This window comes from Ranitomeya imitator, chromosome 2 (assembly GCF_032444005.1).
Source record: "Ranitomeya imitator isolate aRanImi1 chromosome 2, aRanImi1.pri, whole genome shotgun sequence".
NCBI classification, from domain to species: Eukaryota; Metazoa; Chordata; class Amphibia; order Anura; family Dendrobatidae; genus Ranitomeya; species Ranitomeya imitator.
Genome location: NC_091283.1, coordinates 230,335,647 through 230,357,217, shown reverse-complemented (window position 1 = coordinate 230,357,217; position 21,571 = coordinate 230,335,647). Strand labels below are relative to the sequence as shown.

Here is a 21,571-nt window from a genome sequence, read left to right as displayed (position 1 = left end):
AACGAGCAATTATAATATCAACCTCAGAGGCTGGTCTAGAAATCCTACCTTCAAGGTGACTCTGTAAATTAGGCCTGTATACATAGAATCATGTTCACAGATTGAGGGGCAGCTGAGCTGATGTGTTCCAGTCCATATTCGTCCCCCCCCCCTCAGAGCAGAAAGCAGACTACAAAGTTAGGTATTTCTGTAAGTTTTCTCCCGTTTATTTTTATACTGTTTTGCATAATTGTATGTCCTTTTATTAACATTTTTATACCCTTTTTATTGTTAGCACTGTACCTTTTGTATTAAAGCATTAAACTTTAACAAGTTGAATCTTGTAGGCTCTAAAGAACCCATAGCCTTAGAGTGTGTGAGCCTTATGATTGGCAGAAAGCAGTAGTAATAGTTCCGGGACTCATCGCCTGTGTATTCGATGAGTGGTGGCAGCGCGTATGAGCGGGTGTGTGGCCTGGGTCAGTGTGTGATTTATGCTCCTATTACAGCATAGGACAGAGGTTGAATGCTGGACTGAGAGAGGGGAGATAGATTAACCCTTGCAGGCCCAACCCCAAGTCGCATGCTGAGAGCGAGTACGTGACAATTGGTGGTATCCGTGACATCGCTGGTCAACTTTTAACACTTTATACCAAATAAATGTATGTTTCCAAAATGGTGCTGATGTAAAGTAGACATGTGGGAAATGTTATTTCTTAATTCTTTTGTGGATATGACTCTCTGATTTAGATGTACAAAATTTTAAAAGTTTGGAAATTGCAAAATTTTCAAAATTTTCGCCATATTTCTGTCTTTTTCATAAATAAAATAACACAAGTAATATCGAAGAAATTTTACCACTAACATGAAGTACAATATGTCACGAAAAAACAGTCTCGGAATCGCTGGGATCCACGGAAGCGCCAGAGTTATTACCTCATAAAGGGACAGTGGTCAGAATTGTAAAAATTGTCCCGGTCATTAAGTACCAAATTGGCTCTCACTAAGGGGTTAATTACCTCTTGGGGGCTGATTGTGGGATGTGAAAGATCCCAATCTTATAAAATACTGACCTTTCCTGATATCTTCGCCCCTGGAGGTAGATCTTGTCGTCATGTTTCCTATCACAACTTCACCTTTCTATAGGGATAAAACATGACCTCCATAGCATGGTCCATCTGACCAATATTACGTTGGAGGGGTTAGAATGGCCTTATGGTGGTGTGAGTGAATGCCCTATGTTTGTTCTTTTTGCTACGACGCCGAAAATGTATCTTCCATAAATATTGGATCTACACAAATCCAACATTCGTCACGGACCACTGGCTCCAAGTGTCTCAGACAAGCTCTTGTCTTGGAAGTGTTCTCTTCTCCGCCTCTGATTAAACGAATCCCAGTTTTCTTTGGTTCTCATAGCGAAATTATACTGTAATTACCTGTTCACTACAGGAGGTTCCTACTTCAATGAAGTGCTGTCTCTCTTTCCCTCACTTCCCCAGTTATTCATGCCATATGATCAGTGTGAGGGTGATATTTCCCCTCTCTGGATATGTGTTATTATAGATTTTATTTTTTCCACTGCTAGGCCAGTTCTTGGAACCTGCACTGCGTGTATGCTGTAGATACACCTACGATTCCAACTCTTGGAAAATGGATAGATATTTATCCCGTGGAGTCACTGCCAACTTGAAAATAACACAATAAACTGCTAGCTGCCACCAACAATCATTTTATATAGACCCGTTACAGGTAGCGTATGGCTTGAGGAGTGCAGTTTACATAGGAAAAGAGCCATGAAATTGTATATATTTAATCCAGATACGTAGGGAATGGGAAGTGGTACATGGTATATACCATCAATTAAAATTGATAACCAAAGAAAAGCAATAAACCTGATGTCGCGGAAATGGCTCAGACCTTAGCAGAGGGAGGTACGCCTGAGGAAAATGGAACTACAACCAGCTGTTCCTTCCAGGACTGATGACCAAAACCCAAACTTTTTATTAAGTCACGGCTGTGTCCTCTTACCCCTCCTTTCCCCTTGGTGAGCTGATGTGGGCTGTTGTTGGATGTGCCAGGTCTTTTAGAAATCCCCAACTTTGATAATATTTTCACCCCTGTAGGTCCTCAGTGGGAGATATTGACGTCATGTTTCCCATCGCGATTTTACTAATCTATAGAGCTGAAACATGGCATGGATAGCATCATCCATCTGTCGATATTAAGCTGGACACGTTAGAATGGCCTTACGGTGATGTGAGTGAATGCGTTGTATTCATCCCCTCACTACGACACCGAAAATATCTCTCCTAAATATCGGATCGATGCAAACCCTAATATTTATCACTGGCTCCTAAACATCTGCAACCAGTCCTTTGGAACACAGGAAGCTCTTGCTTTGGAAGTTTACTTCTCCGCCTCTGTGTATATGAGTCCTTAGTTTAGTGTTAGTTTCTCAGAGCAGATCTCCTGTTGTAATTACCTGGTCACTGCAGTAGGTCCTACTTCAATGGCGGTTGAGCTGTTGGCTCTTTCATTTCCCAGTTATAATTAGTCCCATATGTGCAATGTGAGGATGATCTGTTCCCTCTCTCTGTTCTAGAGGCTGGTGGTCTGTCTGGAGGAGTCTGTTTACATCCATAATATAAAGGACATGAAGCTGCTGAGAACGCTGCTGGACACCCCTCAGAATCCCACTGGTAATGTGATGGGAGAAGCCACTAGTAATGGTTGGGGAGGAACAGTCATTATTTGGGGTGATGCAGTGGTTGGGGAGGAGCAGTCAGTATTGGGGGGACACAGTGATTGGGGCGGAGCTAGGTATATGGGGAAGAGCAGCCGGTATTGGGTGTGAGAGGAGGAGGAGGAGGTGGGCTGGTTTCTGCCTGGGTCTCGTTCTCTGAGCCGTTTCTTTGTTCCTCTAGGTCTCTGTGCGCTCTCTATTAACCATTCCAACTCGTACCTGGCGTATCCTGGCAGTGCCTCTGTGGGCGAGATCATGGTGTATGATGCCAACACACTGGTGAGTAGCTGCTGTGCACATATCCATCTGTGAGAACTGAAGACTAACTGGAGGCTGATGTTACTGGTGCAGTGGGCGGGAACTGTGGTGATGTCACTAGCGCAGTGGGTGGGGACTGTAAGGTGATAATGTCATTGGCGCAGTGAAACTGAGGTGATGTCACTGGTGGCAATGTTGGCGACAATGGCTAACGATGCTAGCACCACGATGTGATACTGATGTCATTGGTGGAGCTGTGGGCGGGGGCTGTGATGTCACTGGTGCAGTGGGCGGGGACTGTAAGGTGGTGATGTCACTGGTGGCAATGTTGGCGGCAATGACTAACGATGCTGGCACCACGATGTGATGCTGATGTCATTGGTGGAGCTATGGGTGGGATCTGTATGGTGCGGGATGTGTATTGTGATCTAACTGGTGGCGCAGTGGGAGGGGTCTGGTGATGTCACTGGCGCAGTGGGCGGGGACTGTATGGTGATGTCACTGGGGGCGCAGTGGGCTGGACTTCCCAGTTTGGAGAATACTAATGTGTTGTGTTTCTGCATAGAAAATTGAGTGTACGATCCCAGCCCATGACAGCCCGCTCGCTGCCATCACCTTCAACTCCACAGGGACCAAACTGGCCAGTGCATCGGAGAAGGTGAGTAACCGGTGGAGGGGGTAAATGTGCTGGGGTGAATGCGTCCGCTCATCCACCCTCTCATTACAGGGCACCGTGATCCGCGTGTTCTCCATACCTGAGGGGCAGAAACTCTATGAGTTCAGAAGGGGAATGAAGAGGTGAGAGATGCACATTCATACAGGGAGTGCTGTGCAGGAGTATTCTCCCCACTTCCTCCTCGCCCAGGTGTCGTCGACAATCCCCCTTCCTTGCCCAGGCATTCCCGCTGTCATGGATCCCTTCTCCGTGGTGTCACTTATTCGTCACGTGCCTGCTCTCACACGTGACTTGGGGTTGTGCCTGCAAGGGTTAATCTATCTCCCCACTCTCAGTCCAGCATTCAACCTCCTGTCCTATGCTGTAATGGGAGCATAAATCACACATCGACCCAGGCCACACACCCGCTCATACACGCTGCCACACTCACCGAATACACGGGCGATGAGTCCCGGAACTAACAATACTAATACAAATATGTCTATCTCTCATAAGGCTCACACACCTTAGGCCATGGATTCTTTTAGAACATTCAAGGTTCAACTGGTTAAAGTTTTATACTTTAATAGCAAAAAGTTTAATGCTTACAATAAGAAAAAGGTACAAAAATATGATAATAAAAAGACATACAACTTATGCAAAACAGTGTCAAAATAAACAGGAGAAACTTACAGAAATTAACTGGTAGTTGCTTTCTGCTCCCTGAGGGTAGGAAGAATGTAGATTGGATCACACCAGCTTCTCTAGCTGCCCCCATCATGTGAACACAATTCTATGTCTGCAGCCTAAATTTATAACTTTGGTCTGAGGTCAGGTTCCTAGACCGGCCCCCCAGGTTAATATCATAATTGAGGTCTGTTTGATTGGGCACGGCCGCTCTACTAATAAATATTTATTATTTTCCTCTGGAGACACTTGTGAGATGGTTCCCAGGAATAGCTAACCTCAGGCCACAATTAGCATCTCCCCTCCAAGCACTAGGGGGTGTCAAGTGTTCTTTTCTTCTTGGCCTTAGCTAGACCTCCTGGTGAGATATTGAGGCACAATTTCTACTAGACCCAAGGAAGTACCTGATAACACCTAGGTGCGACTTGCCTTCAGGACAGATGTTACATTATCACTAGTCACACATATAACCCTAAACATATGTCACTACACACATATAAATATATATACACATTTCACCACACCCGCTATTGTGTTTTCCATCTGTACACATCACATAATGCTGGAAAGCTCAGACTCACCCCCTTCCTCCTTCTGTAACCCAGGTTAGAAAGTAATGCCCCTGCTCCTGCACCCGTGCCTCCTTCATCTTTCTTTTCTCACTTGTAATTGTACATGTAAAGTCTACGCACCCCGGGTGCTGAACACTGGTGCACTGCAGCATTCTTCTGTGAGGTGGCAGAACATTGAAGTAATTTCTGATTTCCTCTCGTGCTGCAGGTACGTTAACATCAGTTCCCTGGTCTTCAGCATGGACTCTCAGTTCCTTTGTGTGTCCAGCAACACTGAGACTGTGCACATCTTCAGACTGGAGCATATACCAGAAAAGTGAGTGGGCCGAGACCACGGGCAGTAGAAGAGAGGCTCTGTCAGTATTGGGACCTCGGGGCAGTAGAGGAGGGGGATCTGTCAACACTGGTGATCTCGAGGCAGTAGAGGATGGGAATCTATGGGCATTGGGGACCACTGGGGAAGGAGTGGAGGGGATCTGTTGGCATTGGGGACCACTGGGGTAGGAGTGGAGGGGATCTGTCGGCATTGGGGACCACGGGGAAGTAAAGGGGGGGATCTGTTGGCATTGGGTTCCACTGGGGAAGGAGTGGAGGGGGATCTGCGTATATTGGGGACCAATGTCGGCACTTTTTCCTTCCAATCAACCTTCCATTAATCTGCTTGGATACAGTGCTCTGTGAACAGCGGCTTCTTTAGCAATGACCTTTTGTGGCTTCCCCTCCTTGTGGAGTGTGTCAGTGATGCCTTCTGGACATCTGTCAGGTCAGCAGTCTTCGCCATGATTGTGGAGCTACTGACACAGACTAAGGGACCTTTATAAATGCTTAGGAGCCGTTGCAGGTGTTTTTGTAAATTATACCAATTTACTGAGATAATGACTTAGAAACCCCATCATATAAGTTACATGAATTCTGTTTATATATCATACAAAATGTCAAAATTTACATACGAAGGAGACATGTAAACAGGGAAGGAAAATGTTAAAATTCAATATGACATGAGAAAGCATTCAGGAAAGCCATCATAATTATAGAGACTAAATCAAACAATTAGGCAATTAGAAGTCAGTACTGGCCTACTAATGGATATCGCGTGAACCATTCACAATGAATTCATAGTATAATATAAGCTATTAGCTGCTTACTCATAATGTGTCCAGACAGCAGAAACCCTCCTTGGTCATATCACACGTAGGAACAGAATAGCAGTGATGAGTCTGTGGTTGAAGGTGACTGAGATGTCCTTCCACCTCCATATTTGTTGCATGTCCATAAACCCCCAGCACTTCAATAATCGGGTCATGTTTGTCCGCATCTTTGGGAAACGTCAGAGTGTGACCATCTTCCAAGACTGTGCACCAACAGTGGACGCGTCAGCCTGGGTCCAAAGCGCGTTCAATAGAACCCCAAGAAAGAACATTCCTCCAACTTTGGTGCTGCAGTCATCCACAATGTAGGTAGAGTTTGTAGGAATGGTTGGCAGACACTGCCTAGGGAAGAGGAATGGAGTTGGGAACTACCTTCTGCAGTTCTGTCATGAGAGCAAGCCTAGAATCACCAACACCTTCACCCAGCTAAAAAAAAAAAGCGCCTCTGCACCTTGACATCCCTAAATGGACAGCATCACAACCAGGTTCACCACACTGCTGGCCACGTAATTTCCTCAATTATCTTTTTACAATTCTTCAGTGTATAAATCTCGAGAAAAGCCACTGAACCTTACCCCTGAGGAAGTCCCCTCCTGTAGTGATGTGCGTCGTGGCCCATGAGGAAGTGTGGTTATACGCATGGTGACCCCTGTGGTGATGCAGCTTACGATACTCAAGGAAACCACCTGCAGTGTGGTGATGCGTGAAGTGACTCCTGAGGAAGCCACCTATACTGTGGTTATAGGCATGGTGACCCCCCTAAGGAAGTCGCCTCCTGTGGTGATGCATGCTATGACCCCTGAGGAAGCCATCTTAAGTGTGGTGATACACGTAGTGACCCCTGAAGAAGCCACAGTGGTTTTCCAATGAGCCAATATACCTGGGCGACTTGATTCTGCATAATTCATGTACAATGGATATAAAAGTCTACCCACCCTTGCTGAAATACCAGGTTTTTGTCAAGTAAAAGAAACTACCAAAAATAATAATTTCAAAAATATGGCTGTCACGCCGTAAGTGGCGTTAAAGGGGCAGGACGGCGTACTGGGACCCACACCTGTCCCTACCACTTTAATGGGGCCCTGGCTTTCCCTTATCTCGGGGTACCTATGATGGTTAGGAGGCCCAAGTCGCCAGCGTTTACCTGTCTCCTGTGCAGGCCCTATCAGTGGCCCCCTCTCCCCCCAAAGGAGGTGGACTGCACCAGTGTAATTATACAACAAATAACAGGGTATACAGACAAGGTAACTAAAAGTCTCAAACTCACCAAATGCTCACACAACCACAGAGGGTACACATAGAAGGGACGAGAAGGAGAAAACTAGGAAGGAAAACAGGTTAAACATGCAACCCAAACAGCAGACCCCAATCTCTGTAAATAAACTTCTAACACCAACACTACGCTCCTTCAACCTCCAAGCCAGGCAGTAGAACTGATCACTGACAATAGCTGAAGTCAGGACTGGGTCTATATAGAGGATCAGATTACAAGATCCATTTCAGCTGAGAGAGACCCAGCTCTCAGCAACTCGGCAATAAGGTTAACTCCTGCACTGCTGGCACAAAGCAGCCAGGTCAGAATACAGGAGAAGAGCTTCTGTTCACTGTGTGAACGAGGCCCAGAGCGCTGCGGTTCTCTGGAACGTCTCTGTCGCGGTAGCCCCGTGACAATGGCTGCATAAGGCTATATTCACACTTTGCGGATTTTGCTGCGGATCCGCAGCGGATTTGACCGCTGCGGATCCGCAGCAGTTTCCCATGAGTTTACATTTCAATGTAAACCTATGGGAAACAAAAAACGCTGTGCACATGCTGCAGAAAAATCCGCGCGGAAACGCTGCGGATTACATTCCGCAGCATGTCACTTCTTTTCTGCGGATTTTCAGCTGCTCCAATAGAAAACTGCAGTTGAAAATCCGCAGAAGAAAACGCAGTAAAAACCGCGATAAATCCGCAGTAAAAACCGCGATGGGTTTTCACTGCGGATTTTGCAATTCCGCTGCGGAAAAATCCGCAGTGGAATCTGCAAAGTGTGCACATAGCCTAAGTGTGAACACTCGTATAATTGTGGATGTGATTGTGTTCAGAATGCGCCATGTCTGCCATGTCTAACATCATAAAAACTGTCATTACACGGATGCTATCATTTATAGGAATTCTAATTTTTACAGGATTTTCCATAGAAAGTTTCACAATTCGAAGACCATTTTGCTGAAATATTCTAGTTTGTAAACAGAACACAGCAAGAATCTCATTGTTGAAAGTTGTCAATCAGGACAAGCAAAAATATTTCCAAGGCATTAGATATATCATGGGAGATGTTGACGACCTCATAAAGTAGCTTACATTTTCCACAGAAGTGACATTGCCTAGAGCTGAATGCCCCTGAGAAATTGGTGAAATGACAAGAAGAAAATTGCTCCAGGAGGCTTCCAAAAGGCTGATAGCTGAGTTTGGAGCTGCCGATCCTTTAATATTGTCATGTTTTGTTAAAATCTACATAAAGTCTGCCAAAAGCATTTGGGAAAACGTGTTCTGGTCTGATGAAACTAAGTGTAAGCATTTTGGCGATAATCCCAGATGGTATGTTTGGTGCAAAGCCCACACTACACCACTAAAAGAACATGATCCCCACAGTGATGTATGGTGGAGGCAGCATTATGCTTTGTTGCAGTTTATTGGCAGCTGGAACTGGGAATTTAGTCAATTTGGAGGGAATCTTCAGCAGAGCGAGTGTGAGCGAGCTGAGTGTGTCCTGAGCGTAAGTGTGGACGGCGGTAAGTGTGACTTGTGATTCAGTGACTTTGGATTCAGGGAGTTTCCAGGGGAGGATTTGCTGTCTGATTTTTATTAATACTTTGTATTTATTTATTTATTTTTTTTTTAATTGAACTGTTCTGTCTGGTGCAATCCCCATTAGGAAATGTGCTCCACGATTGTTAATGCCATCCAGTGCACATCTTGCCACATGTATGCAGTCCTTGAGCAGCCGATCGAGGGTGCATACTGCTGTGCGAGATGTGAGCACGTTGTGCATTTGGAAACCCAGATTCTGACTCTAAATGTGCAGCTGGCAACACTGAGATCCATAGACAATATGGAGAGGAGTCTTCTGCTCACGGAGCAGACGCTCAATGGGACAGATGAGGGGGGTGATGGTGGGATGGAGCTGCAGGACAATGAAGTAGCAAGCTGGGTGACAGTTAGGAAGCGGGGTAGAGGGAAGAGTGCTAGGGAGGCTAGTCCTGATCTGGAACACCCCAATAAGTTTGCTAAGTTGGCAGATGAGGGGGGTGCCAGTACAGGGGTAGCACTGCTGCAGCCAGGCATGTCCTCTGAAAGCCGGAGGAGTGACTGCTCCAGTAAGGAGGGAAATAGGAGAGCAGGGCAGGCCAGACAGGTGCTGGTAGTGGGGGACTCAATTATTAGGGGAACAGATAGGGCAATCTGTCACAAAGACAGGGATCGTCGAACGGTGTGCTGCCTACCTGGCGCTTGAGTCCGACACATCGCTGATCGGGTGGACAGATTATTGGGAGGGGCTGGTGAGGACCCAGCGGTCATGGTGCACATTGGCACTAATGACAAAGTTAGAGGTAGGTGGAAGGTCCTTGAAGATGATTTCAGGGAATTAGGCTGCAAGCTGAAAGCAAGGACCTCCAACGTGGTATTTTCCGAAATACTGCCGGTACCACGTGCCACGCCAGAGAGGCAACGGGAGATTAGGGAGGTTAATAAGTGGCTCAAGAATTGGTGTAGGAAAGAGGGGTTTGGGTTCCTGCAGAACTGGGCCGACTTCTCAGTTGGCTACAGGCTCTACGCTAGGGACGGGCTGCACCTCAATGGGGAGGGTGCAGCTGTGCTGGGGGAGAGAATGGCTAGAAGGTTGGAGGAGTGTTTAAACTAGGAATTGGGGGGGAGGGTATTCATTTTATAGGAGGGGAAGATAGTGCAGACAGAGACCTGGGCACAAATAAGGAAGTTGGGGGTGGCGGTGGCATGGGGGTTGGGGTCAGAACAGTTAATAATTTAAGAAATAGAAGTACAGAGAGGAACATCAAGTGCATGTATACTAATGCCAGAAGCCTCGCCAACAAAATGGACGAATTAGAACTAATGTTGTTGGAGCATAATTATGACATGGTGGGGATATCTGAAACGTGGCTGGATGAGAGCCATGACTGGGCTGTTAACTTGCAGGGCTACAGCCTGTTCAGAAATGACCGTACAGATAAGCGAGGGGGAGGGGTGGGTCTATATGTAAAATCATCCTTAAAACCCATCCTGCGCGATAATATAGGTGAATTTAATGAAAATGTAGAATCCCTGTGGGTGGAGATAATGGGAGGGGGAAAAAATAATAAATTACTGATAGGGGTTTGTTATAAATCTCCAAAAATAATGGAAGCAATGGAGAATATCCTCGTAAAGCAAATAGATGAAGCTGCGACTCAAGGAGAAGTCATTATTATGGGGGACTTCAACTACCCTGAAATAGATTGGGGAATAGAAACCTGCAGTTCCAGCAAAGGTAATCAGTTTTTGACAATTATGAGAGACAATTATCTTTCACAACTGGTTCAGGACCCAACAAGAAGGGGGGCACTGCTAGACCTAATATTAACCAACAGGCCAGACCGCATATCAAATATAAGGGTTGGGGGTCACTTGGGAAATAGCGATCACAAAATAATAAGTTTTCAAGTATCCTTTAAAAAGATGTGTAGTAGAGGGGTTACAAGGACACTAAACTTCAGGAGGGCAAATTTCCAACGGATGAGAGAGGATCTTGGTGCAATTAACTGGGACGATATCCTGAGACACAAAAATACACAAAGAAAATGGGAGACGTTTATTAGCATCCTGGATAGGACCTGTGCACAGTATATACCGTATGGGAATAAACATACTAGAAATAGGAGGAAACCAATATGGCTAAATAGAGCTGTAAGGGGCGCAATAAGTGACAAAAAGAAAGCATTTAGAGAATTAAAGGAAGTAGGTAGTGAGGAGGCATTAAATAAATACAGAAAATTAAATAAATTCTGTAAAAAGCAAATCAAGGCAGCAAAGATTGAGACAGAGAGACTCATTGCCAGAGAGAGTAAAAATAATCCTAAAATATTCTTTAACTACATAAATAGTAAGAAACTAAAAAATGATAGTGTTGGCCCCCTTAAAAATAGTCTGGGTGAGATGGTGGATGAGGATGAGGAAAAAGCCAATATGCTAAATGACTTTTTTTCATCAGTATTTACACAAGAAAATCCCATGGCAGACAAAATGTCTAGTGATAAAAATTCCCAATTAAATGTCACCTGCTTAACCCAGCAGGAAGTGCGGCGGCGTCTAAAAATCACTAAAATTGACAAATCTCCGGGCCCGGATGGGATACACCCTCGAGTACTGCAGGAATTAAGTACAGTCATTGATAGACCATTATTTGTAATCTTTAAAGACTCCATAATAACAGGGTGTGTGCCACAGGACTGGCGTATAGCAAATGTGGTGCCAATATTCAAAAAGGGGACAAAAACTGAACTCGGAAATTATAGGCCAGTAAGCTTAACCTCTACTGTGGGTAAAATACTGGAGGGCATTCTAAGGGATGCTATACTGGAGTATCTGAAGAGGAATAACCTCATGACCCAGTATCAGCACGGGTTTACTAGGGACCGTTCATGTCAGACTAATTTGATCAGTTTCTATGAAGAGGTAAGTTCCAGATTGGACCAAGGGAACCCAGTGGATGTAGTGTATATGGACTTTTCAAAAGCTTTTGATACGGTGCCACACAAAAGGTTGATACATAAAATGAGAATAATGGGGATAGGGGAAAATATGTGCAAGTGGGTTGAGAGCTGGCTCAGGGATAGGAAACAAAGGGTGGTTATTAATGGAGCACACTCGGACTGGGTAGCGGTTAGCAGTGGGGTACCACAGGGGTCAGTATTGGGCCCTCTTCTTTTTAACATATTTATTAAAGACCTTGTAGGGGGCATTCAGAGTAGAATTTCAATATTTGCAGATGACACTAAACTCTGCAGGGTAATCAATACAGAGGAGGACAATTTTATATTACAGGATGATTTATGTAAACTAGAAGCTTGGGCTGATAAATGGCAAATGAGCTTTAATGGGGATAAATGTAAGGTCATGCACTTGGGTAGAAGTAATAAGATGTATAATTATGTGCTTAATTCTAAAACTCTGGGCAAAACCGTCAATGAAAAAGACCTGGGTGTATGGGTGGATGACAAACTTAAATTCAGTGGCCAGTGTCAGGCAGCTGCTACAAAGGCAAATAAAATAATGGGATGCATTAAAAGAGGCATAGATGCTCATGAGGAGAACATAATTTTACCTCTATACAAGTCACTAGTTCGACCACACTTAGAATACTGTGCACAGTTCTGGTCTCCGGTGTTTAAGAAAGACATAGCTGAACTGGAGCGGGTGCAGAGAAGAGCGACCAAGGTTATTAGAGGACTGGGGGGTCTGCAATACCAAGATAGGTTATTACACTTGGGGCTATTTAGTTTGGAAAAACGAAGACTAAGGGGTGATCTTATTTTAATGTATAAATATATGAGGGGACAGTACAAAGACCTTTCTGATGATCTTTTTAATCATAGACCTGAAACAGGGACAAGGGGGCATCCTCTGCGGTTGGAGGAAAAAAGGTTTAAGCATAATAACAGACGCGGATTCTTTACTGTAAGAGCAGTGAGACTATGGAACTCTCTGCCGTATGATGTTGTAATGAGTGATTCATTACTTAAATTTAAGAGGGGACTGGATACCTTTCTGGAAAAGTATAATGTTACAGGGTATATACACTAGATTCCTTGATAGGGCGTTGATCCAGGGAACTAGTCTGATTGCCGTATGTGGAGTCGGGAAGGAATTTTTTTCCCCAATGTGGAGCTTACTCTTTGCACATGGGGTTTTTTTGCCTTCCTCTGGATCAACATGTTAGGTTAGGCTATGGGTTGAACTAGATGGACATATAGTCTTCCTTCAACCTTAATAACTATGTAACTATGTAATTACAAATGTCAAGTTTTGAATGCTCTCAGTAAGAGAAACAAAATAATATTGTAGATATAAAACCTATTAATGGCTAACTAACATAAAATAAGTGATGATGCAAAGTGAACTTTCCAAACTACTTGGGTCTCTTCATCAGACATTGGGTACAACAATGTTACCCAAAGAATGTCATGTACAGATGTGGACAAAATGCATGTTACCTTCCTGTAGAAATGTGGAAAACGGACAAGAATCTAGTGGGCACCACAAAAATAATCATAAATGGGTGCAACTAACTGCGCTGAGAAAGAGAGGAAAAAGACTGCACAAGGAAATGGTGCACACACCCATCTATGAGTAAAATGGCTTTATTAGAAACATTAAATGCCAAAATCCTAAAAAAGCCAGACTGGAATTTATCAAAATGCAGGCCGCAAGCTTCTGGGAGAACGTCCTGCGGGTGGAGGAGACCAGACTTGAGCTTTTTGGTGTTCACAGACGCAGTAATGCTGTGACACATGGAACTCTGGTTCTGGGGAAGCATCTTGCACAGGGGTCCTGAATCTGTGCAAGGTACAGTTAAATCTCAAGACTATCGAGGCATTCTGGAGCCAAATGTGCTGCACACTGTCAAAAAGCTCGGTCTGAGCTGCAAGTTGTGGCAGCTCCAACAGGATAATGGTCCAAAACCGCTAAAAACGTCCATGAACGGCAGAGAGCAAAGCGTCAGACTCTTCTGAGGAGGCTTCTATTGCCGTGATCTAAATCCTTCTGAGAGAGTTGAGACCTTCAGTCTAGAGAGGAGCCGCCAAGCTACCTGTGGACACGAGCAGAAGACTCAGAAAGGCACAGAAATCGTGCAGCGAGCGCCTCACAAGAAAATATTACACTACCGTTCAAAAGTTTAGGGTCACTAAGAAATTTCCTTATTTTTGAAAGAAAAGCACAGTATTTTTTACCAATGAAGCTAATAATAATAATCTTTTTATATAGCACTAACCTATTCCGAAGCGCTTTATAGTTTGCACACATTATCATCGCTGTCCCCAATTGGGCTCACAATCTAAATTCCCTAACAGTATGTATTTGGAATGTGGGAGGAAACCGGAGAACCCGGAGGAAACCCACACAAACACAGAACATACAAACTCCTTGCAGATGTTGTCCTCGGTGGGATTTGAATCCAGGACTCCAGCGCTGCAAGGCTGCTGTACTAACCATTGAGCCACCGTGATGCCCAACATGCTGCCCAGCTAACATTAAATGATTCAGAAATACACTCTATACGTTGTTAATGTGGTAAATGACTATTCTAGCTGCAGACGTCTGGTTTGTAATGCAATATCTTCATAGGTGTATAGAGGTCCATTTCCAACAACCATCACTCCAGTGTTCTTATGGTACTTTGTGTTTGCTGACTGTGTAAGAAGGCTAATGGATGGTTAGAATACCCTTAAAAACCCTTGTGCAAGTATGTTAGTACAGCTGAAAACAGTTTGGCTGATTAGAGAGCCTATAAACCGGACCTTCCTTTGAGCTAGTTCAGAATCTGGAGCATTACATTTGTTGGTTCCATTAAACTGTCAAAATGGCCAGAAAAAAAGAACTTTCATGTGAAACTCGACAGTCTATTCTTGTTCTTAGAAATGAAAGCTATTCCATGCGAGAGATTGCCATGAAACTGAAGATTTCCTACAACGGTGTGTACTACTCCCTTCAGAGCAGAGCACAAACAGGCTCTAACTAGAGTAGAAAGCGAAGTGTGAGGCCCCGCTGCACAACTGAGCTACAAGACAAGTACATTAGAGTCTGTAGTTTGAGAAATCGACACCTCACAGGTCCTCAACTAGCAACTTCATTAAATAGTACACGCAAAACGCCAGTGTCAACATCTACAGTGAAGAGGCGACTCCGGGATGCTGGCCTTCAGGGCAGAGTGGCAAAGAAAGCCATATCTGAGACTGGCAAATAACAGGAGAAGATTAATATGTGCAAAAGAACACAGACATTGGACAGAGGAAGATTGGGAAAAAAGTGTTATGGACGGACGAATCCAAGTTTGAGATGTTAGGGTCACACAGAAGAACATTTGTGAGACGCAGAACAACTGAAAAGATGCTGGAAGAGCGTGACGCCATCTGTCAAGCATGGTGGAGGTAATGTGATGGTCTGGGGCTGCTTTGGTGCTGGTAAAGTGGGAGATTTGTACAAGGTAAAAGGGATCTTGAATAAGGAAGGCTATCACTCCATTTTGCAGCACCATGCCATACCCTGTGGACAGCGCTTGATTGGAGAAAAGTTCATCCTACAATAGGACAATGACCCAAAGCCACCTCCAAATTATGCCAGAAATATTTAGGGAAGAAGCCGCAGCTGGTATTCTATATGTAATGGAGCGGCCAGCGCAGTCACCAGATCTCAGCCCCATGGAGCTGTTGTGGGAGCAGCTTGACCGTATGGTGCAAAAAAAAGTGCCCATCAGCCAAACCAACATGTGGGAGGGGCTTCTGGAAGCATGGGCGGGGAAAATGTCTCCAGATGACCTCCGCAAATTAACTGCTAGAATGCAAAAGGTCTGCATTGCTGGAACTGCTGCAAAGGAGCATTCTGTGACGAAAGCAAAGATTGAAGGAGAAAATTATTACAAATAAAATCTTTTTTTCGAACCTTATCAATCTCTGGACTAGATTGTACTTTCATTTCGCAATTCATTGGATTAATAAAAGTATCATGGAAAACACAAAATTGTCTGGGTGACCCTAAACTGTTGAACGGTGGTGTAAGTTACTGAACCATCATTTCATTACATTTTTCTGTTCGAGACGTAGTTCTCAAGCAAGTTTAATTCTCATTCATTGATTAAAAGTAACTTTCAGCTTAAATTCATAGAATGTCCATTTCCAATTATTTCCGTGACCAGTTTGTGCGTTTCTTACTTGAACAGAGGGGAATCCAACAATTTTGTCTCTCTCTCTCTGTATATGTGTATATGTATGTATGATATATATATAATGTGTATGATAGAGATATATTAGTATATACTCGAGTGTGTGTGTGTGTGTGTATATGTATATATATATATATATATATATATATATATATATATATATATACTGGGAAAACTTATTGACTCGATTATAAGCCTAGGGTGGGAAATGCAGCAGCTACCAGCAAATGTCAAAAATTTAAATAGATGCCAATAAAAGTAAAATGAATTGAGACATCAGTAGGTTAAAGGGACTCTGTCACCTGAATTTGGAAGGAACAATCTTCAGCCATAGAGTCGGGGTTTTCAGGTGTTTGATTCACCCTTTCCTTACCCGCTGGCTGCAATATTTTATTGAAGTTCATTCTCTGTCCTCCATAGTACACGCCTGCACAAGGCAATCTTGCACAGTTCTGGTCTCCGGTGTATAAGAAAGACATAGCTGAACTAGAGTGGGTGCAGAGAAGAGCGACCAAGGTTATTAGAGGACTGGGGGGTCTGCAATACCAAGATAGGTTATTACACTTGGGGCTATTTAGTTTGGAAAAATGAAGACTAAGGGGTGATCTTATGTTAATGTATAAATATGAGGGGACAGTACACAGACCTTTCTGATGATCTTTTTAATCATTGACCTGAGACAGGGACAAGGGGGCATCCTCTACGTCTGGAGGAAAGAAGGTTTAGGCATCATAACAGACGCAGATTCTTTACTGTAAGAGCAGTAAGACTATGGAACTCTCTGCCGTATGATGATGTAATGAGTGATTCATTACTTACATTTAAGAGGGGTTGGATACATTTCTGGAAAAGTATAATGTTACAGGGTATATACACTAGATTCCTTGTAGGGTGTTGATCCAGGGAACTAGTCTGATTGCTGTATGTGGAGTCGGGAAGGAATTTTTTCCCCCAAAGTGGAGCTTACTATTTGCCACATTGGTTTTTTTTTTTGCCTTCCTCTGGATCAACATGTTAGGGCATGTTAGGTTAGGCTATGGATTCGACTAGATGGACTTAAAGTCTTCCTTCAACCTTAATAACTATGTTACTATATACAGGAGGAGAGGATACACTGGTATATACTATACACAGGGGAGATGACATACAGGTATACACTATATACAGGAGGAGATGACACACAGGTATATACTATATAAAGGAGCAGATGACACATAGGTATATAGAGAAGGAGATGACATACAGCAGGTATATACTATATACAGGAGATGACATACAGGTATATACTATATATAGGAGGAGATGGCATACAGGTATGTAATATATACAGAAGAGATAACATACCGGTATATACTAGAAAAAAGACAACTGAGGGGCGTGTTATGATCTGGTGATTAAGGAGCGACATGTGACTAGCTCTGAGCAGGTGGTAGCTATACTGACCGCAGTCCCTAAGCTCAAAACAACACTAGAAGTAGCCGTGGGATGCTCCTAACTCTGCCTAGGCACCTTGTCACAGCCTAAGAGCTAACTACACCTAAAGACAGAAGCAGGAAAACTATCTTGCCTCAGAGAAAATCCCCAAAGGATAGATAGCCCCCCACATGTAATGACTGTGAGAGGAGAAGGAAATGACATACGTAGTATGAAACAAGATTTAGCACAGGAGGCCACTTCTAGCTAGATAGAAAAAGTACATAACAGAGCACTGTGCGGTCAGTAATAAAAACTAGAAAAAGTCCACCGCAGAGAAATGCAAAAATCTCCACACCTGACTAAAGGTGTGGAGGGCAAACTCTGCTGCCCAGAGCTTCCAGCTTAGCTGAATAGATCCATATTGATAAGCTGGACAAAAGAGCAAAAACAACAAAATGCTGATCAACAAAGTCCACAACAAGTGAACTGCAAAAAGACAAGCAAGGACTTAGCTTTGCAGAGCTGGTCAGAGTGTCAGGAAATCCTAAGAGCAATGACTCCAGGCAGGAACAATTGACAACTGGCATTGAATGAGAGATAAGGCCAGACTAATATAGCCGAGCCAAGAAGACGATCAGAGAAAACAGCTGCAGAAGCTAAATCCAAGAAGCAGCCATACCACTCAAAACCACAGGAGGGAGCCCAAGAGCAGAACTCACAACAGGGGCGATCTAATAACCATGTATAAGTATATAAGGGGACAATACAAATATCTCGCTGAGGATCTGTTTATACCAAGGAAGGTGACGGGCACAAGGGGGCATTCTTTGCGTCTGGAGGAGAGAAGGTTTTTCCACCAACATAGAAGAGGATTCTTTACTGTTAGGGCAGTGAGAATCTGGAATTGCTTGCCTGAGGAGGTGGTGATGGTGAACTCAGTCGAGGGGTTCAAGAGAGGCCTGGATGTCTTCCTGGAGCAGAACAATATTGTATCATACAATTATTAGGTTCTGTAGAAGGACGTAGATCTGGGGATTTATTATGATGGAATATAGGCTGAACTGGATGGACAAATGTATTTTTTCGGCCTTACTAACTATGTTACTATGTTATATACAGGAGGAGATGACACAGGTATAAACAATATACAGGAGGAGATGACATACAGCAGGTATATACTATTTACAGGGGAGATGACATACAGGTATATACTATATACAGGAGATGGCATACAGGTGTATACTATATATAAGGGAGATGACAAACATGTATATACTGAGGGGAAAATGAGGGGTGTGAGGTGAAAATGAAAAGGTGTGAGTGCAAAATGAGGAGTGAGGGAAAATAGTGGAATGATCGGAAAATGACAGATGTGAGGTCGAAATGACAAGTGTTAGGGGGGAATGAGCGGAGTGAGGGGGAAAATGAGAGGCATGATGGGAAAATAAGAGACGTGAGGTGCTATATCTGTGGTTAGTTATTTACTATGTCCAGGCAACGCTGGGCTCTTCAGCTAGTGTGTGTGTGTATATATATATATATATATATATATATATATATATATATATATATATATATATATATATATATAATATATACACATACAGTGGGGCAAAAAAGTATTTAGTCAGTCAGCAATAGTGCAAGTTCCACCACTTAAAAAGATGAGGCGTCTGTAATTTACATCATAGGTAGACCTCAACTATGGGAGACAAACTGAGAAAAAAAAAACCAGAAAATCACATTGTCTGTTTTTTTATCATTTTATTTGCATATTATGGTGGAAAATAAGTATTTGGTCAGAAACAAATCATCAAGATTTCTGGCTCTCACAGACCTGTAACTTCTTCTTTAAGAGTCTCCTCTTTCCTCCACTCATTACCTGTAGTAATGGCACCTGTTTAAACTTGTTATCAGTATAAAAAGACACTTGTGCACACCCTCAAACAGTCTGACTCCAAACTCCACTATGGTGAAGACCAAAGAGCTGTCAAAGGACACCAGAAACAAAATTGTAGCCCTGCACCAGGCTGGGAAGACTGAATCTGCAATAGCCAACCAGCTTGGAGTGAAGAAATCAACAGTGGGAGCAATAATTAGAAAATGGAAGACATACAAGACCACTGATAATCTCCCTCGATCTGGGGCTCCACACAAAATCCCACCGCGTGGGGTCAGAATGATCACAAGAACGGTGAGCAAAAATCCCAGAACCACGCGGGGGGACCTAGTGAATGAACTGCAGAGAGCTGGGACCAATGTAACAAGGCCTACCATAAGTAACACACTACGCCACCATGGACTCAGATCCTGCAGTGCCAGACGTGTCCCACTGCTTAAGCCAGTACATGTCCGGGCCCGTCTGAAGTTTGCTAGAGAGCATTTGGATGATCCAGAGGAGTTTTGGGAGAATGTCCTATGGTCTGATGAAACCAAACTGGAACTGTTTGGTAGAAACACAACTTGTCGTGTTTGGAGGAAAAAGAATACTGAGTTGCATCCATCAAACACCATACCTACTGTAAAGCATGGTGGTGGAAACATCATGCTTTGGGGCTGTTTCTCTGCAAAGGGGCCAGGACGACTGATCCGGGTACATGAAAGAATGAATGGGGCCATGTATCGTGAGATTTTGAGTGCAAACCTCCTTCCATCAGCAAGGGCATTAAAGATGAAACGTGGCTGGGTCTTTCAACATGACAATGATCCAAAGCACACCGCCAGGGCAACGGAGTGGCTTCGTAAGAAGCATTTCAAGGTCCTGGAGTGGCCTAGCCAGTCTCCAGATCTCAACCCTATAGAAAACCTTTGGAGGGAGTTGAAAGTCCGTGTTGCCAAGCGAAAAGCCAAAAACATCACTGCTCTAGAGGAGATCTGCATGGAGGAATGGGTCAACATACCAACAACAGTGTGTGGCAACCTTGTGAAGACTTACAGAAAACGTTTGACCTCTGTCATTGCCAACAAAGGATATATTACAAAGTATTGAGATGAAATTTTGTTTCTGACCAAATACCGTATATACTCGAGTATAAGCCGACCCGAGTATAAGCCGACCCCCCTAATTTTGCCACAAAAAACTGGGAAAACTTATTGACTCGAGTATAAGCCTAGGGTAGAAAATGCAGCATTTACCGGTGAATTTCAAAAATAAAAATAGATGCTCCATACCGTTCATTATTGCCCCATAGATTCTCCATATACAACTGTGCTATATAGAATGCTCTGCACCGTTGATTATGGCCCCATAGATGCTCCTTATAATGCTGTGCCATATATGCTCTGCACCTTTGATTATGGCCCCATAGATGCTCCTTATAATGCTGTGCCCCATTTATGCTCTGCACCTTTATGGCCCCATAGGTGCTCCTTATAATGCTGTGCCCCATATATGCTCTGCACCTTTATGGCCCCATAGGTGCTCCTTATAATGCTGTGCCCCATTTATGCTCTGCACCTTTATGGCCCCATAGGTGCTCCTTATAATGCTGTGCCCCATATATGCTCTGCACCTTTATGGCCCCATAGGTGCTCCTTATAATGCTGTGCCCCTTATATGCTCTGCACCTTTATGGCCCCATAGGTGCTCCTTATAATGCTGTGCCCCTTATATGCTCTGCACCTTTATGGCCCCATAGGTGCTCCTTATAATGCTGTGCCCCTTATATGCTCTGCACCTTTATGGCCCCATAGATGCTCCTTATAATGCTGTGCCCCTTATATGCTCTGCACCTTTATGGCCCTATAGGTGCTCCTTAGAATGCTGCTGGTGCTGCCATAAAAAAAAAAAAAAATCACATACTCACCTCTCTTCTCAGGACGCCAGCGCTTTCAATAATTACCTGCTCCTCTGCGGCTCCGTCTCCAGCACTGACGCTCAGCAGAGGGCGCGCACTGACTACGTCACAGCGCCCTCTAACCTGAGCGTCATTGCTAGAGGACGCTGCAGACGGAGCCGTACCGGAGCGAGGAGCAGGTAATTATAGCGCTGCGCTCCCCTTACCTGCTCCTGGCCCGGTCCCTGCAGTCCCTGGCTTCTCCGGCGCTGCAGCTTCTTCCTGTAATTGAGCGGTCACATGGCACCGATCATTTACAGCAATGAATATGCGGCTCCTCCCCTATGGGGGTGGAGCT

General features: G+C 44.1%; 1 protein-coding gene across 2 annotated transcripts in view; it reads left to right on the top strand.

The window, feature by feature from the left end:
• The window catches only part of WIPI1 (WD repeat domain, phosphoinositide interacting 1), an 88,012-nt gene that overhangs the window by 38,166 nt on the left and 28,275 nt on the right, over window positions 1-21,571 (top strand). For both annotated transcript variants that reach the window (XM_069748689.1, XM_069748690.1), the window contains 5 exons: window positions 2,582-2,678; window positions 2,904-3,001; window positions 3,546-3,638; window positions 3,708-3,778; window positions 5,103-5,210. In XM_069748689.1, the coding sequence (XP_069604790.1) occupies window positions 2,582-2,678; window positions 2,904-3,001; window positions 3,546-3,638; window positions 3,708-3,778; window positions 5,103-5,210 (467 nt within the window). The remainder of the gene's footprint in view (window positions 1-2,581; window positions 2,679-2,903; window positions 3,002-3,545; window positions 3,639-3,707; window positions 3,779-5,102; window positions 5,211-21,571) is intronic.